The 22,644-nt window shown below is 40.0% G+C and overlaps 1 protein-coding gene across 2 annotated transcripts in view; it reads right to left on the bottom strand.

The window, feature by feature from the left end:
* Window positions 1-22,644, bottom strand: part of LOC140346403 (interleukin-1 receptor accessory protein-like 1) — a 351,979-nt gene that overhangs the window by 24,094 nt on the left and 305,241 nt on the right. For both annotated transcript variants that reach the window (XM_072432558.1, XM_072432477.1), the window contains exon 7: window positions 3,480-3,612. In XM_072432558.1, the coding sequence (XP_072288659.1) occupies window positions 3,480-3,612 (133 nt within the window). The remainder of the gene's footprint in view (window positions 1-3,479; window positions 3,613-22,644) is intronic.

Genomic DNA, 22,644 nt, shown 5'->3' with positions numbered 1-22,644 from the left:
GCTCCACTTTCTGCCTAATTGAGAGACTACATTACCCAGCATGCCGCCCTTTACCGAGTGTATTATTGCGGTTTTATTCCGTTGTAACATTCCGCTCTCAGCGGGAAGGCCACTTCACTGGAGAACAGAGCCTGATCCACAATCAATAGTAAATGTCTTGGCATTTTTGATCACAGCGAGTGCGGTTATTAAAATACCCTATGATGAAGTGGTACCAGGAAGATACAATAGCACAAAGAGCATAATATAAGTTTCATAAAATTTGTTTGACTAAAATAGCATGTAAATGTTGTTTTCCTAAAATAAAACAAAGGCAGTAACCTAATCAATTTGTATGTTATGTTCCGCAACTACTTCCTTACTAATGCATAATATAAGCTATTATTTAAAGATGCACTATGTGTCACATGTCTCCAAGGAGCAAAGAATGCTTTGCCAGGAATAAGCCACACGATGGCATTATCATGCATTCATCAAATTGTTTTTATTGCTTAATGCATTCTCACTTTTAGCGTGCTTGCCTTTCCACAGATCTGACCTGTAACTCAGTGGAGTTACAGGTCATTCATGGAGATACATAAGCTTTAAAGCCATACCAACTGCAGCCGCTCTTGTGAATGAAGATTGATTTTCTTCACATGGATGGGCAAGCTCAGATCGACCTTTGACATTTACAGCTGGAACAATCGACCAATCACATTAAAACAAAACAAAACAAATGAGGTCAAATGGTGTAGTAAAGATCAAGCCGTGTTCATTGCACGAGGAGGGATCCAATACAGAACCACAGACCACGAGCACTGAGGCTCAAAACTCAGGACTTTTAGAAAAAGATTGACTGACGCAAACCAGATACATGTAAATTGACCTTAACGTGATTATTTTCTGTCAAAAATATAACAAATACATTATAATGGTATGAATTACTTTTCATCGAGTGATCCAAGAATCATTTTAATACACAGACATTAGCTCAACCAGGACTGAAACAAAACTAAAACTTAAGTAAACTGGGACTGAACTGGGACTAAACCAGGACCAAAAATTACCAACTGAAGGCAGACTAAACCTGGACTAAACCAGCACTAGGACTAAACCAAGACTAAACCAGGACTAAACCAGCACTAGGACTAAACCAAGACTAAACCAGGACTAAACCAGCACTAGGACTAAACCTGGACTAAACCAGCACTAGGACTAAACCAAGACTAAACCAGGACTAAACCAGCACTAGGACTAAACCAGGACTAAACCAGCACTAGGACTAAACCAAGACTAAACCAGGACTAAACCAGCACTAGGACTAAACCAGGACTAAACCAGCACTAGGACTAAACCAAGACTAAACCAGGACTAAACCAGCACTAGGACTAAACCAGGACTAAACCAGCACTAGGACTAAACCAAGACTAAACCAGGACTAAACCAGCACTAGGACTAAACCAAGACTAAACCAGGACTAAACCAGCACTAGGACTAAACCAGGACTAAACCAGCACTAGGACTAAACCAAGACTAAACCAGGACTAAACCAGCACTAGGACTAAACCAGGACTAAACCAGCACTAGGACTAAACCAAGTCTAAACCAGGACTAAACCAGCACTAGGACTAAACCAGGACTAAACCAGCACTAGGACTAAACCAAGACTAAACCAGGACTAAACCAGCACTAGGACTAAACCAAGACTAAACCAGGACTAAACCAGCACTAGGACTAAACCAGGACTAAACCAGCACTAGGACTAAACCAAGACTAAACCAGGACTAAACCAGCACTAGGACTAAACCAAGACTAAACCAGGACTAAACCAGCACTAGGACTAAACCAGGACTAAACCAGCACTAGGACTAAACCAAGTCTAAACCAGGACTAAACCAGCACTAGGACTAAACCAAGTCTAAACCTGGACTAAACCAGCACTAGGACTAAACCAAGACTAAACCAGGACTGAAAAAATAAGATGGTAGTTGTGATGTTTGGATGTGGAACGGCAGCTTCTGCTATTATTTATTATACAGTATTATAAATTCATAGTCAAATGGTCAACGCGGTTTCATTTCCTTTAACTCCAATCCAAGTTTGAAGTAAAATATTAACACCTTATGAATAGAAATCCAAGCAGAAGCACTTATCATTTAAATGCATATGAACACAGGGCCTACCTCGTCCGCATACATATTGTTCATGATAAAGAATGCATAGTTGTCTACATTATTAAACAGACACATCAACATTTCATGAGTGTAATTCCTGTGAGAGCGGCTGGGGAAGGGACCTGTTAGCAGCTGTTTTGTGCAAGTCTATGGACATGATAACTGGTCTAACAGGCTGTTTACTGCTGTGGACATTTCTGAAAGTTGAATATTTAAACTTTTACATAATCATGAGGGCGCAGGTTACAGAGGTTATGCACTGACCTTCTTTTATTCAAAAAATGCCCTCAACATTCCGACAGAGAGGCAGAATTATGGGCAGCACAACAAAATGTGTTTCTTTGACCTTTTTTGGACAAATCTTTGTTGAGTTTTTGTGTTGCTAAAATTAACTTGATATGGCAAAACAGAAACTGAAAATACAACAATATTTGCTGAGTGCTGCCCGGCGGTCACGTAGTTAAGGCATAGGGCACTGAGACAATGATTTATGGACTTAAAAACAAGACAAAGATTCTCAGAAAACATCAGTTATTGAGGTGATTCAGAACGCAGTATTTGACAGTCTGGACTTTCTGACCAGGATTCATCAAACTAATGTGAATGAAGTCATCATGTGTCCTTTAAAGTGCATTATGTCAGGACTACCTTAGCCAGGTGAAAATCCTGGTGCATTTTTGGGTTTATCACCATCTTTCCACATGGAGATGCTATTGCTTTGCCTCCAATTATCCACATGTGGCATTACACTTATGGTGCCACAGGGCCAAGGCCACAACAGATCTGTGGAGAGGCAAGCATGCTTATAAAAAGAATGCTTGTTTTCCATCTCCATAAAGACAAGTAGGGAGTGGACCCCCAATATGAAAAGTGAATGCACCTTTACCATCTTTTGGGAAAGGACTATAGCTGAAAAAGTGTGTTGATGCACACAAAATGTTTTGTGTTGGGGTGCAGGACCAGAGGAAAACAAACAAATGGAGCTCCACATAAGCTACAGCTTGACATTTTTAACAGATTTTTGTCCCCTGTAGATTTTCAACCAATTAATTGTAAAATGTTATCAAATCCAAAATGTTCTCCTGCTGCCTTAGTATTTCCACCCACTACAAGGGGAACTGGGACTTGACGAAGACTAAACCAGGACCAAACCACATCTTTATTGTTTATATATATATTCATTCATTTTCTTCCGCTTTTGTCGCGGGTGACTGGAGCCTATCCCAGTGACTTTGGGCCTTAGGCGGGGTACACCCTGGACAGTGGCCAACTCGTCGCAGGGCCAACAGACATAACGTGTGTGTGTGTGTGTGTGTGTCTTACTTGAGGTCGGTTTCCTGCACCCTCTCGTCGTCCAGGTCTTCTATGTACTTGTCGGCTTTCATCCAGTAGATGAGGGGGCTGACGTCTCCGCTGTACCCGAAGAAGGCTCTGCAGGTCAGGTTCACTGGGCTGCCTACGGAGGACAGGAGCGGAGGGACAGGTCAGCACGAGATGGTAAAGTATAGGAGACGTTTGTTTACGGAACAACATGTCGCACGGATCCAAAACACATTACAGGAAGCAGACGTGAATAGGTTGTTGTCATGATAATCTAGACTTTAAAGGAGCAGCATGTCACTTTTCTGATGGAGGGTAGGTCACCTCTTTGTCTCTCTTTGTCCATGGAGATTTGGCTGTGCAAATAATCGATTTTAATTCAGTTAGCTGTAATCATCAATTATCTGCTTGGATGTTTTTAATGGAGAGGTCCACAGCCAAGCCTCTGTTAGAAAAAGAAACAAGGCTTTTTGTGTTAAATTGCAATTTATATATTATTTGTGTTCATGAAATTAATACTGAAAGACATTTTTATGATACAAAATAAAATCGGAAAGAGGAAGTATTGCATTAAACTAATCTATCTCTGTGGCAACATGTACATGTACACGCCATCTATAGCTGTTCTGGGGAACAGCTTTATAGATGATCCGAGGAGGCACAGGGAGCGATGTAGACAGGATGTAAGCTTTGCCGTCAGGTGAGGTCAAACACAGTAGCGACCGCATCCCGTTTGTTTACAAAGCCACATGTCAGGACACTTGGATGTCAAAGGCGGGACACGAGGAGACATCACAGCAAACAGCAGCTGTGTGGGCACTTTGGCATTGTACATGATGCCACTCTTTGCCCTTTTAGAAGGCAACAAATTGTATTTTTTCTACAAGCCACTTATTTTGATCTATGATTCCCAAATGGTCATATTCGACATAAAAAATGGACCATTCTGACTTCAGAGCTATGTATTTGGGCCTCAATTACTCAGGGCAGCAGGGAACAGGCCATAATGAAGAATTGGATGACTCAGACTGCACCGACTATCAAGGACTGGACTCAAATAACTAATTCAGTTTGGAAAATGGAAAAGAATGACATTTACAATAAATTAGAAAATGTATTTATTTGACAGACGTGGATCAAATGGGACAAATCTGCCTTAGCTCAATGTTTGTAACTCGTTGGATTTCTTGTGCCGCAAGTGTTTGTGTTTTTTGATATGTTCATTTGTATTAAACAATTACTAATTCTAATAAAAGTGAACATTTTAAGATACCTAAAACATTTATTTGGCAAGTGAGGCAAGTTTAAGTAAGTAATTTGACATCAAAGGTATTTTATAATTTAGCAGTGCTTGAAGTTGCAGAAGTGAGAGTAGTAGAATGGTAGTATGTAATAAATAATGTAAGAATAGTTGTGGTAGTTGCTGAAATAGGAGTATCGGCAAAACAACTTACCAAGCTAACAATATTCTAATATGTTTATACCTCCTCACAGATAAACATCGAAGCCAAACCAATTAGCACTTTCACCAGAGAAAAACAACAACTCACAAACAGGACAATCTACTTTAAATAGTGTTTGTGGTGTGGTCATCATTAGCACTAAACTTGGAGCCAAACCTACACAAAACAGAACAAAATAGGAAACACCAGCGTTTTCTCATATTTTCACCCTCATCTGATTTGGGACAAAACTAGGAGCAATGACAACAGTGTGTGATGTAAACAACAGTAAAGTACAGCCAAAGTTTGATTTTATTTTGTGACATTATCCAAATATCAGTCACAAAAGAAGAGCAAAAGCTGGAATTGGACCTTTGAGAGCAGGTCTTGGGACAACAACATTATCACTTAAGACCAGTGCTTTGTCTGAGCTGAACACTTTCTTCACTTTTGGGATAATTCTGCACATTTTAACCAGCAGCAGTTCCTCCCAGGATTCCATCATCAACTATTACAATCCCAATAAACATACAAAAATAGCAAATATGCTTCAGAGGCTTTTAATTTGGCAGGACATTGACTCAGACTGTATCGAATTGTGGACATGCTCTTTGAAACTTTTGCTTTTATTGTGATAGGCTAAATAAATTGGCTGTTGTGCAGGGCCAGCAGGGGTCCGTTCTGCTGAGGCCAGGTTTGATTGTTGCAAATTTGATTTTCTTTCAAAAGCGACAATATGGAACAAAAGATACTGTTTACACCAGTGGCCATTTTGAGACATGAAAGGTCTTTTTATACAGCTGTTAGACGTCAATATCAGCCAAATGATTTGTGTTATCAAAGCAAGACGTACTGGTGTTATGCAGTACCACTACTACAAATACTACTATAGTACTACTAATGCTTCTGCTGCTACAACAATTACAGCTCATACTACTACTACTACTACTACTACTACTACTACTACTACTACTACTACTATTACTACTACTACTACACCAATTATGTTGTTTCTAACTACTACAACCACCACAACTACTAAAACTAGTGATACTACTTTTACCAGTATGCGATTCCATCCCCCCACGTTACAAAAGGATATATATATAAAAAAATATATATATATATATTGAAATGCATTTGCTCATTCGTTTCTCAATTTAAACATTAGGTGTTGAAAGAAGTGCATATGATGTTTGTTTTTGCACCATAGATGGGAACTGGCGACTTGGTAATACATACACCTGAATGCACCTGAAACATTAACAGCATATAGCGTGAAATCAGTTTGGAACCCATAAAGAAGTTCTACATTCCAAAAGCATTCAACCAATATTTCGGGTCAATCCATCTCTTATTCACAGAATTAAGAGCAGAAACAGCTGATGAACTAATATGTCCCGCTCTGGATTTTATAGCGCAATTTCAGTGGAAAAACACAACACATTTCTATCCACATCTGCTGAATTATTATAGAGGCAACATAAAACATGAGGCCCGTTGTCCTGACAAACATTTTAGGATGTAGTAAACACAATCCAGTGTCCAGTGCAGCTCACAGAGGCTCAGTGAGGTGGAGAACAGGGCTGAGAGCACAGAGAGCACATAGCATAGAGAGCACAGAGAGCATAGAGAGCACAGAGAGCACATAGCATAGAGAGCATAGAGAGCACAGAGAGCATAGAGAGCACAGAGAGCATAGAGAGCACAGAGAGCATAGAGAGCACAGAGAGCACAGAGAGCATAGAGAGCACAGAGAGCATAGAGAGCATAGAGAGCACAGAGAGCACAGAGAGCATAGAGAGCACAGAGAGCACATAGCATAGAGAGCACAGAGAGCATAGAGAGCACAGAGAGCATAGAGAGCACAGAGAGCACAGAGAGCATAGAGAGCATAGAGAGCATAGAGAGCACAGAGAGCATAGAGAGCACAGAGAGCATAGAGAGCACAGAGAGCATAGAGAGCATAGAGAGCACAGAGAGCACAGAGAGCATAGAGAGCATAGAGAGCATAGAGAGCACAGAGAGCATAGAGAGCACAGAGAGCATAGAGAGCACAGAGAGCATAGAGAGCATAGAGAACATAGAGAGCACAGAGAACATAGAGAGCACAGAGAGCACAGAGAGCACAGAGAGCATAGAGAGCACAGAGAGCATAGAGAGCACAGAGAGCACAGAGAGCATAGAGAGCACAGAGAGCATAGAGAGCACAGAGAGCATAGAGAGCACAGAGAGCATAGAGAGCACAGAGAGCACAGAGAGCATAGAGAGCACAGAGAGCATAGAGAGCATAGAGAGCATAGAGAACATAGAGAGCCAAGAGAGCACAGAGAACACACAGAGCATAGAGAGCACAGAGCATAGAGAGCATAGAGAGCATAGAGAGCACAGAGAGCATAGAGAGCACAGAGAGCATAGAGAGCATAGAGAGCATAGAGAGCACAGAGAGCATAGAGAGCACAGAGAGCATAGAGAGCACAGAGAGCATAGAGAGCACAGAGAGCATGGAGAGCATAGAGAGCACAGAGAGCATAGAGAGCACAGAGAACACAGAGAGCATAGAGAGCATAGAGAGCACAGAGAGCATAGAGAGCACAGAGCATAGAGAGCACAGAGAGCATAGAGAGCACAGAGAACACAAAGAGCACAGAGAGCATAGAGAGCACAGAGAGCATAGAGAGCACAGAGCATAGAGAGCATAGAGAGCATAGAGAGCACAAAGAGCACAGAGAGCACAAAGAGCACAGAGAGCACAGAGAGCACAGAGAGCATAGAGAGCACAGAGAGCATAGAGAGCACAAAGAGCACAGAGAGCACAGAGAGCACAAAGAGCACAGAGAGCACAGAGGGCATAGAGAGCACAGAGAGCATAGAGAGCACAGAGCATAGAGAGCACAAAGAGCACAGAGAGCAAAAAGAGCACAGAGAGCACAGAGAGCACAGAGCACAGAGAGCACAGAGAGCAAAAAGAGCACAGAGAGCACAGAGAGCACAGAGCACAGAGAGCACAGAGAGCACAGAGAGCACAGAGAGCACAGAGAGCATAGAGAGCACAGAGACAACTGCAGTTCCACTGAGAAACACTGGAACAGATGTAGATATATGTGATTAGCAGCTCACCCCAATAGGCCAAGTACGACAAGGCAAGTTTATTTGTTGTGCAGAATTCAGCAATTCAAAGCTTCACATACAAGACATGACAGAATTCACAACAAAACACAAGACAGAAAAGAGAAGGTGTTTTCAGGGTATACACAGACTAGTGGAGGTAGTATTCATTCTGTACTGTGTAGTCATTGTAATTGTTATAACCAATGTACAAGGACATAGTCACAATCTAATAACATATTTTCAATCTATAAACATTCAAGTAATATTTTTAAAATGTTTATGTACCACTTTATAAAAATAACACCTTAGTTAAATGAACACAAAATTACAATGAACAAATAGTTTATTAAGAATGATTGAGGCTTACTGAATTAAGGATTTAGGTTTAGGGCATTAGTAAAGTAGTTACTAAGTCTGTATCAGCAAAGTGTAGTTATTATTAAGTGGTAGCGACTTGCACTTATACTTGTGTAATAGACCTATTTTGTGTACTCTATATAAAACTTGTAAATAAGACACACATTCTCCCATTCTGCAGCGCACAGCCTGTCCACTCAAGTGCTCTTTAACTGTGCTAAATATTTCATTAGCATTTCATTAGCTTGCACTTCAGCGTAACAAGTTATAAACAAGTCCCTAAAGATGTTCTGATTGAACCATGTTAATGCGATGTTCCTTTTGTTTATTTCTTATTTTAATGTGAACATCAATGGTTCGAGTGGGAGAGAGTTTTTTAAATACCAAATGTTAAAATCTTATTCATAATGGCGTCCACTTTTTCATACATGTACTATCATTTGTACTGTCAACATTTTAAAAAATATGTTCTCAATCCTCCTAAAAACAACATCTTTCACCAGTCGTCCCTGTGGCTAAATCCTTACGTGACGGCCTGCGAGACACCACTCATCAATAATTTTACAGCTATTTTTCACAAACTTTTGATTATTTTTCAAAGTTTCTGTCTTGAAGTTCACCTCGGGGTCAGAAAGGAAGAAAGCAAATAAGTGTTGATCCCAATGACAGTGAAGTAATTAATCAACAACAAAAGTAACTGCAGTAATTAGTGCGAACTGACCTTAAGCAAAGACTATGTTAATGAGTGGGAAAGGTCAGAATTTGCATTGCAGTAAAAATAGTATTACCGTATTTTCCGGATTATAAGTCACACTTTTTTTTGCATAACCTTGGTCGGGGTGCAACTTATACTCGGGATTGACTTATTTCTAAAGCGCCGCTCTAAGTGACGTAGAAGAAGAGGAGGCACTTCCTCTACCTCTGGGGTTTGTGGAGTTGTTTAGAAGTGACACTGAGGTTGTGATTAATTGTGGAGAGTAACAAGTGCAGTAATGTATGTACAAGTCAATTCAGAACTAGTCAAAACTACTCAAAACACAGTTGAGGCTGCGTTCACACTTTCGCAAACACTTCAAAATTGGGACTAAACCGAGGCTAGACCTGGAACTAAACCAGGACTAGAACAGGACCAAACCAAAGTCTTCAACAAGGACGATGTTTGAGGTATAAACGCAGCTTTCTCTTCAGCGCACAACTGTAAACTGAACTCGATGTCGATGCAGGTGATTTTGTCTGGTGTTGAAGAACAGACCGTGGGGACTGCTGTTTAGAAGTGACACTGAGGAAGAAGATTCAATGGATTTAGAGATTTTGTAGTAATACTGATGCTTTGGTAAACTTGTTAGCATGTTCTTTATGCTATAGTTATCTGAATAATGTTAATATGTTAGGTTAACACACCAGACACGACGTTCGTTGTCTGTGCCTCATGTAGCTGAAGGTGTTACATTAGCATACGTACACCTATTCACCATGTTCTCTAATCTGTTATTATTTTAAATTTAATTTTGAGAGGTTCTTGGTCTTGGATTTTATAAAAAAAAAAATCCCCAATAATGCAATTTATATGTGTTTTTTTCTTCTCTATTAGGCATTTTTTGGCTCGTGCGACTTATAATCCAGAAAGTACGGTTCTAATAATAGTAGTAATAGTAGATGTAGAAGTAGGTTAAACTATAGTAGCACTCGCAGTCGTACCAATACAATGGTTAGCTGTGTAGTAGTAGTAGTAGAAGGAGAAACAGAAAGCCTTAAGTATTTGTAACTGTAGTATTCGAAGTTACCTGTAGTAGTAATTCAAAGTCTATTGAAGTGCACATCATATCTTTTTCATATTCAGTTTGGAATATTTTATGCAGACCTCTTCTGTATTAAACAATGTCAAAATATTTGGACTCACTTTTCCAGTGTCTGTTGAATCCATCAAATAAAAACCCTAGTCTCAGACACGTAGTAAAACATGTTTCAAAATCAAAAACCCTCCATGACATAACGCTCACAGTGAGAGATATGAGCGAGATAACTACTTGCTGGTTTTGTACAGAACATAAAATGGGAACTGTCTGTATTTTGACTACATCTGAAATGTGTAATAAAAAAAGTCTGTGGCGTGGAATAGAAAAGTAATATTTCTGCGATGTAGAATTCAAAAATAAGAAAACGCTGTAACGCTTTATGATACTACACTTTGATTAGCCTTAATAAAGCATGAGTGAAATCCATGATTAAGGTCTTATTATTTTAATGTGGTAACCATAAATTAATCTAAACCTGTTCAGACCGGATTCTCTTGGTTGCAGTATAAAGTTTAAAATTAGATCTAGTTTTGATCTTGGCAAATTCTATTTTACACCAAGTTTAGTCCAAGACCTTATATTCCAGATTTTATGTTGATTTAGGCTCTGTTCAGTCCTATTTTAATCCTTATTTAGTCCTGGTTTAGATCTTGTTAAATTATAGTATTGTTTCTGTACAGTTAATACTTGGTTCAGTCCAGTTTATAGTTTACTCCTGATTTAGCCGGATTTGAGTCCTGGTTCAGTAATGGTTTTGTCCCTTTTTCTTCATCATCATCATCAATCATCATCATCAATCATCATCAATCATCATCATCATCAATCATCATCATCATCAATATCATCATCATCATCATCAATCATCATCATCATTGATCATCATCAATGATCATCATCATCATCATCACCATCATCAATCATCATCATCAATCATCATCATCATCATCATCATCGATCATCATCAATGATCATCATCAATGATCATCATCATCAATCATCAATCATCATCATCATCATCATCAGTCATCATCATCATCATCATCATCATCATCATCATCATCGATCATCATCAATGATCATCATCATCAATCATCAATCATCATCATCATCATCATCAATCATCATCATCATCAGTCATCATCATCATCATCATCAGTCATCATCATCATCATCATCATCAGTCATCATCATCATCATCAATCATCATCATCATCATCATCATCATCATCATCATCATCATCATCATCATCATCATCATCATCATCACAAATTAGCGTTCTATTTGGTTAAATGCAGTATTTCTAACTAACATTTAATCATTAAAACATGAAAAGAGCCTTAGTTACAAACAAATACAAATACAATGTAAAAGATAGTTTTTAAGTCAGTTTGTTGAAACTTGGCGCTGCAGTTGCTTCACTTCTCCTCTGCACATGCTCAGTTTGGCCAAAACCTGCAAACATCCTTGATTCTCGCACAGTTTTATTCAGCGTGGTTTGAGCTCAGATCCATGGATTTGAGGCTGTGTGGTCCTCAGAGCATGTGCAGAGCTCTAAAAGAAGCTGCCGTCCACTCTGGATCTAAACGCTCCATGTTGGAGAGCGGAGCATGAACAAGCCTCTGAACACGGCCACAAACTGAGCAGCTGCAGCAAAATAAGAACCATGCTTCCCGTGCAGTAATGCCCACCGGCCTGTAGTGGTCACTATAATACACTGTGAGTTCAGCTTTGGCAGCAGAAGTGAGGGGAAAAAGGGCTTATTTGGATATATTTTAGAACAAGTTATATAGAGTTGTGACACACGGTAATTTCACATTCTATTGGCCAATCACTTGCCCTGACCACACGCTACTGACTCAGGGGCTGAAGTCCACCCCTGCTGTGCTCCTCTCCACGGGACGCCCTACCAGGATAAAGAGATTGTTGTGGACTTCAAAGCCCAAACCCCGACCCAAGGAGAAGCCAAGGGGGATGGACTTCTAAACACCAACTTGGTCCCATCAAGTGCAGATGTCCAACACCCATGCCAGTACCACAAATATACGAGTAATGAGGAAACAAACACTATTAAGACAAAAAAGTCATTCAATATTTATGGGTTCAGCTTTCTGTGATAGGCGCAATTTTGAGGATTTTGGAAATTGCTATGGTAACAAGACCTACATTTTCACCACTCTGAAACACAAGGACATCTGTGACTATAATAGCTTACCACAACAGTAGTATTTAGTGAATGCAATGCAGCCAATGCAATATTATCATTATTATACAAAAATGACTTCTAAGAGCATTTAACCGTGTTATGTGTTCTATCATCACTCAAGTTGTATTTGACTGTGGTTTATGCATGTTGGAATAATCTTTATTCTCCGGCATTCAAGACTCCACAATGGCTATGGTAACAGCTAAAACTCTGAGCATTGTATGATTTCTGGGGTTACCAGATTATTGAAATGTGATAAAAACTGTTACATCTAATGTGAATAATCTGATGTTGTTCTTCTGTCTCTTCTGATTGTTAAAAATGTTTTATTTTTTCTTCTTCCAAGTGCTACAGTACCTCTAAAAATCCATTAATGAAATGACACATCTGCATGTAAAAAAAACACAAAAAAATTGCATATAATTATTGAGTTATCAGATTATTCTTGCTTCTGTTTTTTACTGGCCATGTAAATGTGCCAGTTGCGTAGCCATTTTCATGAAAAAAATAATCTACTGCTTGCTACCGTGAACTACTGTTCTTAGGGGGGTTGGTTTTTATAACGAGAATTATTGCTGTACATGAACAAAATGCTTAAAGTAGCAGTTTGTAGCAGTGGTTGGCATGGTTGCATCAGCGCATAGTGGATAGTGAAATCAGCTTTACACACACCAAAGGGTAGAAAAGTATGTAGGAAAATGTAAGGTCTGAAATAATCATTTAGAACAAGGATTTAAATGACTGAAGTAGATAGTAAGCAGTTTTCACTGGCAGTTTGGCCTGGAAGCACAAGGAGAGCACAGACCTCCACTAAAACAGTGGTTCTGTTTTGCAATGAGAGAAATACGAGTGTGAGTGTGTCCTGACCAGTGTTTTTAGGAAATGTCCTGTTCATGTTAAATAATCCACCATGAGCCACGGAAAACATCAGACCATCTAAAACTAGTAAATGTGCAGTTTTGATTTAGTGATAAAACATTTGTTTACAGACTTCATGACTTCAGACTTTCATGTGCAATCTATGTGCCGTCATAACACATATTCATGTGCAATTACTGTCGTGATCACATGCAATGGTATTTATGTATTTATGAATTCATTTATTTGTCTATGGGAGTTTTTGTTTATAGGAGATCTTCTACTGAAAGTGTTTTTCAGACTTCCTATAAGTGATCTGTTCTTTTCTTCTGTATCTGCCTCTGTATCTACCTGCGTTGCACCAATGAAATTTCCCCATGTGGGACAATAAAGGATTATCTTATCTTCTTCACTCAATGCCATATTGTGGAACATTTCAGGCTATGCAATAACATCTCCATGGAGACAGCAGGTAGCAAACCCTCCACCAGAAAAGTTACATAGTGTACCTTTTATTTTCAATGCAGACTGTATTCATATTATAAATTAACAAAACTAATAGCAAACTATTTTTTCTCAACACATTTTTGGAATTGTATTAAAGTATGTGTTAAAGTAACGATCAGAGCACTGATACAGACCTACATTTATAACATGCTGCTAGTTTTTTAAATAAATTGTGAGGTTAGGGGCATTTTAATAATGCAACTGATATCTAGATTTGCAGGCTAGCCATCATAAGCTACACACAAAGTCCCAGTGGGCTGTATTTGTCTGTCCTCTGTGCTCCTTGTGCCTTGGGCCTGTCTGGCTAAAGCTTGCATCCAAACAAGCTTCTATAATGAGCAAAACAGAGAACGGCCGCCAGCAAGGAACACCACACTCTCCAAGAAGGACACTCCAGCGAAGGTTAAAGCAATCCTGTCTGTCAAATTCACAAGAGAAAATCACTGGGATTGACTTTTAAAGGTGCATTATGTAACTTTTCTGGTGGAGGGTTCCTCACTTGTTTCCATTTTGATGTGATTTCTTTGCTTCTATGGAGACAGGGTGACAGCAAAATTGCTGAGTCAAGTATTGGTTTTGTTTTTAAGCACCTATAATTAACAAAATGCAAGATAGACAAGACAGATAAAAGTATGAAGACCAACATTTCCCTTGTAGGTAAATTTTGTTTTTCCTCCCATAAAGTGTATTGTAAAAGCAGCAGAATTGTGTAAAAGGCGCACTTTGTGTCAAAATCAGACTGCTGTGTGTAGTCCAATTGTAAAACATGTTATCAACACAAACTTACTAACAAAGAGCAGTGTGAGTCCTTATCTAACACTTTTGGATGACAGCTGATTGCCTGGGCTATGGTGGTCCACCCTGTTTCACCTCTGTCTGTAAAAGCTGTTCTAAAGCTGTGCTAGTGGCCACATAATGCATTAGTGGAAGTTGTTTGGCAGATGTAAAAATATTCACTTCCTCCTTTCGCAGTTTGAATATCCGGTACTCCAGCTTTAAATGTACATGAGTAAATTACTTAAAAGTATCCTGTTACTATTTTTCCACCACCAAAAGGTAGACCAGCCAATTCAATGCATGCAGTGCTGTGTAATCAAGTGTGTGCCCTGATTCAGATGTTATTAAGAGATGGGCAGAGGCGGATCAAATTGAACAGATGAAAATGATTTGGATAAAATGAAATCCCTCCTATAGAGTTTCAAATGGCTCACTGAACCAGAACTGTGCAGACTATTTCAACATTTGGGCCAAAAATGTGACACATTTGAACCAAAACAGCATGCATCAGGATATTGGGGAGAATTATCATGATATTTATCTTGAATATTTTGTGTGTCCAATAATTGCATTTTAGAGTAGTTACAGAGTAGTTGTGGCCGCATGTGTTTAGTGCCAGTGCGTCCATCACACCAATCACTTTGAGTAAACTCCAAGTAAACAAAAGTCCATTAGCTCAGCATTAGCGCAGAATTAGCTTCCAGGCCAGTGATATGGAGCTAAGATTGACTTGGACCGTTCAGTCCCCTGACAGCCCAGAGACAGAGCACCTACTCGGAATCCTCTACAAAAGTGCAGTAATGTGTATGCAATAGTATGCCTTTGTGGGATACTGCAAACGTATGTTTTTTCTATAGCATTCAAATGAACCTATACAAGTATGCCAATATGTTTGAATTAGCAGGCATCTCTGAAAAAATTTAAACCTACATTCTTTTTCTCCCTTTAATTGTAAATACACTAATCTCCATGGTAAATACAGGTAAATATAACATTTGCATTACTTTCTTTTGTGACTTTAATTAACTTGTATTGGGATTTTAATACGTTTTAATACGTTATGTAAAACATTTTGAATTACTTTGTGTATGAATTTCGCTCTACAAATTTGCCTTGCCACAGGTGATTTTTTAGGTACCTTTCACATATCAAACATAAATATCAAGCAAAAAACATCTGCTAAAATGATCATTCGAACAATGCTCTCATGTACATTAAAGGTTGAATAGAGGATTTTTGGCAACCAATAAAGAGTCTTATTTCCTCATGGCGTGGACAGCCGAGTAGTTCTCCTACATGTCAATCATTCCCTGTGTGCTACTGCACACCTGCAGGCTCTGGCTCATTCCCAGGATATCAGCATGATTCCCTGGCTTTGCATGCGTGGTTGATATGCCGGTGTGTGTTTAGCGAAGCTAGCAGCGAGTTCCTCCAGTGTATCTCCGACCGCGAAGTACAAAAATGGCTGAAGGACAACAGAGAAAGACTGTGTTCGAGCTCAGAAGAGACAGAAATCTGCGGAGACAAGAGATGCGATCTGGCCGCGCTGATAAACGAACACCCGTGTAGCAGCGGGGCTGTAGCGTGCTTGTTCACAAGGTTTGATGGACAGGAGGGTGGGGGGTGAGTGTGCGCACGCACATTTAAAAAAAGGGACCAACAGTCACTGATTTCTCGAATTGGCGAAAAATCCACATATTGTACAATCTTCAACCATCTCAATGGGAAAAAAAGGACATACATTTTTGTCAATACTTATTACCCCTGGAAACTGGACATGCTAGACTGTAATTCCTTGTTTCTTGATCCTGTCACCTGTCACCCAATCACAGTCTGCCATCTTTGACTCTCAGCCCATTTCTCCCCCATATATCATCCTGATGTGATTTTTTTCTGATGTTACAGCCTCACATACTGCAAATATTTAAACCAAATTAGCTGAAATATATTTAATTTATCTTTATTCGCACAGTATAGCAGTTTGGACTATAGCTTGCTAATATGACAGGTGACATGTTGTTTGCAAATGTTGACCCACTGACTGATGGATTGTATTTTTTTCCTACCGTTTTTCTTATGCAATGGTGTGAAAGCTTTTTAGGCTCATCACTGGTATGTTTGGGTCAGCAGCAGCTGCACAAAAATCATCAATTTAGTCCATTCAGGATTTGTAAACAGGGAAAATATGTAAATTTTAACAGATTATTTTGTTATAATGTCACTGCATCCAACAGATGAGTGTGTGGATGCAAAACAACTTTCTTCAGCTGAAATCATTGTCTTTGGCCCAAAGAAACAAAAAGAAAACATTAGCAGTCACCTCAAGCTCTAAAATCTACAAATCAAGTTAGAAATCTGGATTAATAATGGACCACGTCAAATCAATAACATCAGCAGCTTTTTACCATCTAAAAAACATTGCCAAAATAAAAAATATAGTGTCCAAACCAGATTTGGAGAGACTTATCCATGCGTTTGACTCCAGTAGATCAGACTCCTGTAACGGCCTGCTCACTGGCCTCTCCAAACGAGTTGTAAAACAGCTGCAGTACATCCAGAACGCTGCTGCTCAGGTCCTGACCAGAACCAGGAAGTATGATCACATTAGTCCTGTTCTCAGGTCTCTGCACTGGCTCCCTGTGGCTCAGAGAATAGACTTTAAAGCAGCTCTGCTTGTGTGCAAGTCTCTCCATGGCCTAGCACCAAAGTACATCTCGGACATGTTAGTTCCATATGAACCATCTCGGACTCTGAGGACCTCAGGGACCGGCCTCCTGCTGGTGCCAGAGTCAGGACTAAACATGGACCGGCCTCCTGCTGGTGCCAGAGTCAGGACTAAACATGGGGAATCTGAGTTTCAGTTTTATGCCCCTAAAATCTGGAACAGTCTTCCTGAAGATGTGAGACAGGCTTCTACTCTGACAATGTTTAAATCTAAGCTAAAAACTGTTTTGTTTAGCTGTGCATATGACTGAAAGGATTTTATTCTTCACTTTTATGTCTTAAACCAGTAGTCCCCAAACTTTTTTGACTCGAGGGCCACATTGGGTTCTAAAATTTGGCCGAGGGGCCGGGCCAGGAAAATATGGTGTGTTTGTGTGAACTAATGAATTACTATAAATTACACGCAAGATTTGACCTGTAACTTGTAACAAAGCAACAAATGCAAGGCTCAATGTACAAATTGTCTTCCAAATGCATTAAATAATGATTATCTGCTGTCTTCTACTGTCCACAAGAGTTTTCTACTGTCCACAAGAGTCTTCTACTGTCCACAAGAGTTTTCTACTGTCCACAAGAGTCTTCTACGGTCCACAAGAGTCTTCTACTGTCCACAAGAGTCTTCTACGGTCCACAAGAGTCTTTTACTGTCCACAAGAGTCTTCTACTGTCCACAAGAGTCTTCTTCAGTGTGTCAAACACTTGCGCTTCCTGCTTGATTGGCCCCGGTGGCCGTTTGTGGTGAATTTTATTTTCTGCGCGCCATAGATTTTCTTGTGCGCGCACTAAGTGCGAGCAGTGCACTATGTGCGAGCAGTGCACTAAGTGCGAGCAGTGCACTAAGTGCGAGCAGTGCACTATGTGCGAGCAGTGCACTAAGTGCGAGCAGTGCACTATGTGCGAGCAGTGCACTAAGTGCGAGCAGTGCACTAAGTGCGAGCAGTGCACTAAGTGCGAGCAGTGCACTATGTGCGAGCAGTGCACTATGTGCGAGCAGTGCACTAAGTGCGAGCAGTGCACTAAGTGCGAGCAGTGCACTAAGTGCGAGCAGTGCACTATGTGCGAGCAGTGCACTATGTGCGAGCAGTGCACTATGTGCGAGCAGTGCACTAAGTGCGAGCAGTGCACTAAGTGCGAGCAGTGCACTATGTGCGAGCAGTGCACTATGTGCGAGCAGTGCACTAAGTGCGAGCAGTGCACTATGTGCGAGCAGTGCACTATGTGCGAGCAGTGCACTAAGTGCGAGCAGTGCACTAAGTGCGAGCAGTGCACTATGTGCGAGCAGTGCACTAAGTGCGAGCAGTGCACTAAGTGCGAGCAGTGCACTAAGTGCGAGCAGTGCACTATGTGCGAGCAGTGCACTATGTGCGAGCAGTGCACTATGTGCGAGCAGTGCACTAAGTGCGAGCAGTGCACTATGTGCGAGCAGTGCACTATGTGCGAGCAGTGCACTAAGTGCGAGCAGTGCACTATGTGCGAGCAGTGCACTATGTGCGAGCAGTGCGCAGCTGCGCAGGCGCAGCTTGGAGGGAACAGTGCCATCTCTTGGGGAAATGTGGGGATTACAGGCGAAAGGTGAAATGAACGGCCAGCCACGGTATCGTGAGTTTGAATCCCGACTCCGACATTTGCTGCATGTCCTCCTTTCTCTCTCATCATTCCCCTTCATTTCTTTCTCATTCCATCTACTGTCTAATAAAGCCTACAGCTTTTTTTTTTACATTTTTAATATAACTTGGACAAGCTTGGCGGGCTGTCTTAAACTGTTGATTTCTGAAACTTGTGATTTCTGTCATATCTTTGTGATTTTAATACACTTCTTCCTGTTGTGTGAAACATTGAATTGTCTTGTGTACGAATTGTGCTTTACAAATACACTTACCTTGCCTTAAGGTGTTTTTTGAGGGGGGAAATAACACCTGCATGTCTCCAGGGAGATGATATTGCATTGTCTGGAATGTTACACACTGTGATATTAAAGGGGATATAGTATGTAAAACATTTTAACCTCGTTTCAACAGTGTTTTCTCATCCTAGTTTATTCAAAGTTGTATTTTGATTGATTCCTGCATTTTGAGTTAATCCTGTATTGTCGCAAGTGCACAGAACATACCTGTTTTCATCTACCCCCTATACCTCACCCACATTCCTGTACTTAGTTGTAATTATTTTGTTTAATTATTTTTTCTAAAACTGAGCTTGTTCCCTCATCAAAAACACCTGGAGTTGTAATTTGTTAGTTCACGCTTGTTTGGACCCCTGTCCTCTCCCTGCCGAGAGAGGACTCTCGACACACAATTTCCCTAATCCCTAGTCGACCTTTGAGATCTTTTGCACTGATTTTAGGTGCATAAAATAAAATCACGATTACTACAACTCAATGGCTGCATTAGCATCTCAACGTAAGTTAACATTTGTCTATGTAATTCCATCTCGAGCCAAGTCAGTTCCTGTCATGGGAAACACCAGAGTGACACAAAGGCCTTTTGGTTTCGTAAAAATACTTTACCGGTATATATATATATATATATATATATATATACATTCTTAGTCCTAAAACATGAGATGCCAAAGTAAAGTAACATAGTGCACCTTTCAATGAAATAAATACACCACATTGAAAACATCTGAAACTGACCTTGGCCACTACATTTCCATGCTCAAAGTTAAACCAATGACGTCTCCCTCAGCACAGACACAGGTCAAGAGTTGAATTCTGAACAACAACAGCGCAACATGTTCGGAATCATTGCTCAAGGGCAAGGCGTCAGGGGTCAGGCGTCTCACACACAACCTTCACGGGTGTGTTTGAATGTATAATCCCTGATGCTCCAGTGGGACAAATCACAGCCCCTCCTGTACTTGGGGCCCCAGTGGCTTGTGGATAGGGCCTCGGGCAGTGCTGTGTAAAAGCTGATATGGAAATGTACACAACACACATGCCTATAGAGCAGCACAGATGCACAACTGAGCAGGTGAACGCAGTGAACCCAAACAAGGCTGGTTGTCAGATATTCCTGTATACATTATATTGTGTTTTTCCTTTTTCTGTCTTGAATCTGATCATTTGTAGTAAACATGTTATTCCTTACAAAAAGCAGAATACGTGTTACCATAAATCCTTACATCACAGCCTACAGCTTTGGATCCACTGGCCAGGAGAGAGGTATTTTTAAGCAGTTTCCCCTGAGATTTGGATGAACTACACCTACTTGCGCTCTCTGTATTTATGTAAGTTTATGAAAAACAGCAGAAACCCTTTATTTTAGAGTCTAAGGGCTCAGGGCCACTATGACCAGCACTAGGACTAAATGTGTTGTTACTGTTAATGTACACATGTTGTAAGTATATATTTTTTTCTGCCTCTGTGAAGCACTTTGTGACCTATGTCTGTGACGGTGCTATTCAAGTAAACTTAATTAAACCTAATTACTTACCATAGCTTTTGAACCATAACAGATGAACCAGCTGATTTATTTTACAACAAAAAATGTGACATTTGAAGCTTTCTGAAAGACACTCACAGGCTTTGTTATTTTGAAGTAATGTAAGCTTCAGTAGGTCTAAGCATATACATTCACTAAACATAAAATACTAGATGGTCAACATTTCTTTGTTTGTGTACAGTGCAGTCCTTTGAAAGGCTTGTAAAGCACAACTAGGGATGTCACAATATCAAATTTTAGTTTTATGATTATAGTTATAGAAAGATCACCATGTTGCTGTTATTCGCAATTTTTGACCCAGTGAAATCATTCACATTCACATTGTCCAATAGATCACCATTTCTCTGTGAGGAGCTTTATGAAATCAAACTTTCTGAATGGTAAAGTTAAAGTTAATGTGACATAAACCAAGAGATAAAAAGGCACTTTGCTTTAGGGTTTACTTTCTTTGAGCAAAGATTGAACTGAAATGACTGAATGATGAATTTTTGCCCCTTACAATTCTCACAATTATTATTTTTGGGATGTTGCGATCACATTTTAACTTGAATTATTTTTATTGTAGATTCATCAAATCATCAATCAATCAATCAATCAATCAATCAATCAATCAGTTATAAAAATATATAAATCAAACAAATATAATTTTTTGCTTATATGTCATATTTAGCTGCTCTAAAGTGGCCAAAGTGACACTGACAATTTGTGCCATCTTAACCTCTGACCTCCACCGATCACTCTCACACACACACACACACACACACACACACACACACACACACACACACACACCAGATTCAAACTAGGCGTGGTGAAGTGTCTGGCCTAAGAACACTGAATGCACTGGTCCAGGACTAAACCATGATCAACCCAGTATAAACCAGGACTTAACTACCGGAGTAGATATGCGCCTCTTTCACTAGCCTAACAGACATTTCGATCCTCTGCTGCAGGTGTTCCTGGCTTCTCTCTGACGGCAGAAGCCTTGATTACACACGAGTGAAGAGGAAGTCATCGGAGCGTGAGCACAGAAGCTGATTATTTTCTGTATAGTCTGAATGTCCTTCAAACAAACAGGTCTCAGTCACATGCAGTTCTCTTCATTTTGTTTTGTTTTACAGCAATCATTAACTTTTACTGGTATCTCTATGGAACTGACAGCATTAAACCAAGTTACAGTCTTTATAAGAGGCGTCCCTGCTTAATGCCACACTGGGGAACATTCAAGGCCAAGAAATGACCATCATATTGTTCAATAGAGCATTCTTTAGTAACAGCATACACACCAATTCAATCTAGAGTTTTTGTGACGACTGAACTGCATTCTGTCTGCGGTGAAGTACAGTATCCATCTGCAACCAGAACAAACTAAAACTGTTGCAGAGTTGGCCTGTCTTTGACCTCCTCAGTCCTCAGAGTTTGACACATAACAGATAAAAGTTTGGATCTGAAACACTGCGACTTGACCCCAGCTAGGGACTGCGCTTGTGGGCAAAACAAACGGCCACTTCAATCCAAGAATCTGTAACGGTCTGTCAAACTATAAAAGGCATTATATTCTATTCAGTCCCTCTTGTTATATTCTGAAATGGTTGAAGTCTCACATTTTAATATTTGATTTGACAAATGATTTCCACGCGAAGTGATAAAAATTCTGGTAAAACTATAAATAATGAAAAATCCTTTTCCTGCAGGGGCTGAACATGTTCAAACTGAGACTCCGGGACTAATGAGGAACAATCAAACTTAACAGGACTAAGCCGGACCCAGGTCTAAATCATCACTAAAAAGTTTCCAAAAGTTTCCAACTGGACGGGCCCGCTGTCGTGAGAATGCTATTAAATCACCTCAAATTAAAAATAGATACGTTTCATGCCATACTGTGGAACAATCCAGTAATAACATCTCTATGCAAACAAACATCTGCACCAGAAAAGTTACATTGAGCA

The sequence above is a fragment of the Eucyclogobius newberryi genome, unplaced genomic scaffold, assembly GCF_026437365.1.
Source record: "Eucyclogobius newberryi isolate DKJ021-1_F unplaced genomic scaffold, fEucNew1.0.hap1 SCAF_1, whole genome shotgun sequence".
In the NCBI taxonomy this organism is placed as follows: domain Eukaryota; kingdom Metazoa; phylum Chordata; class Actinopteri; order Gobiiformes; family Gobiidae; genus Eucyclogobius; species Eucyclogobius newberryi.
The sequence above is the reverse complement of the archived record's forward strand: the minus strand, read 5'-3'. Positions and strand labels throughout refer to the sequence as shown.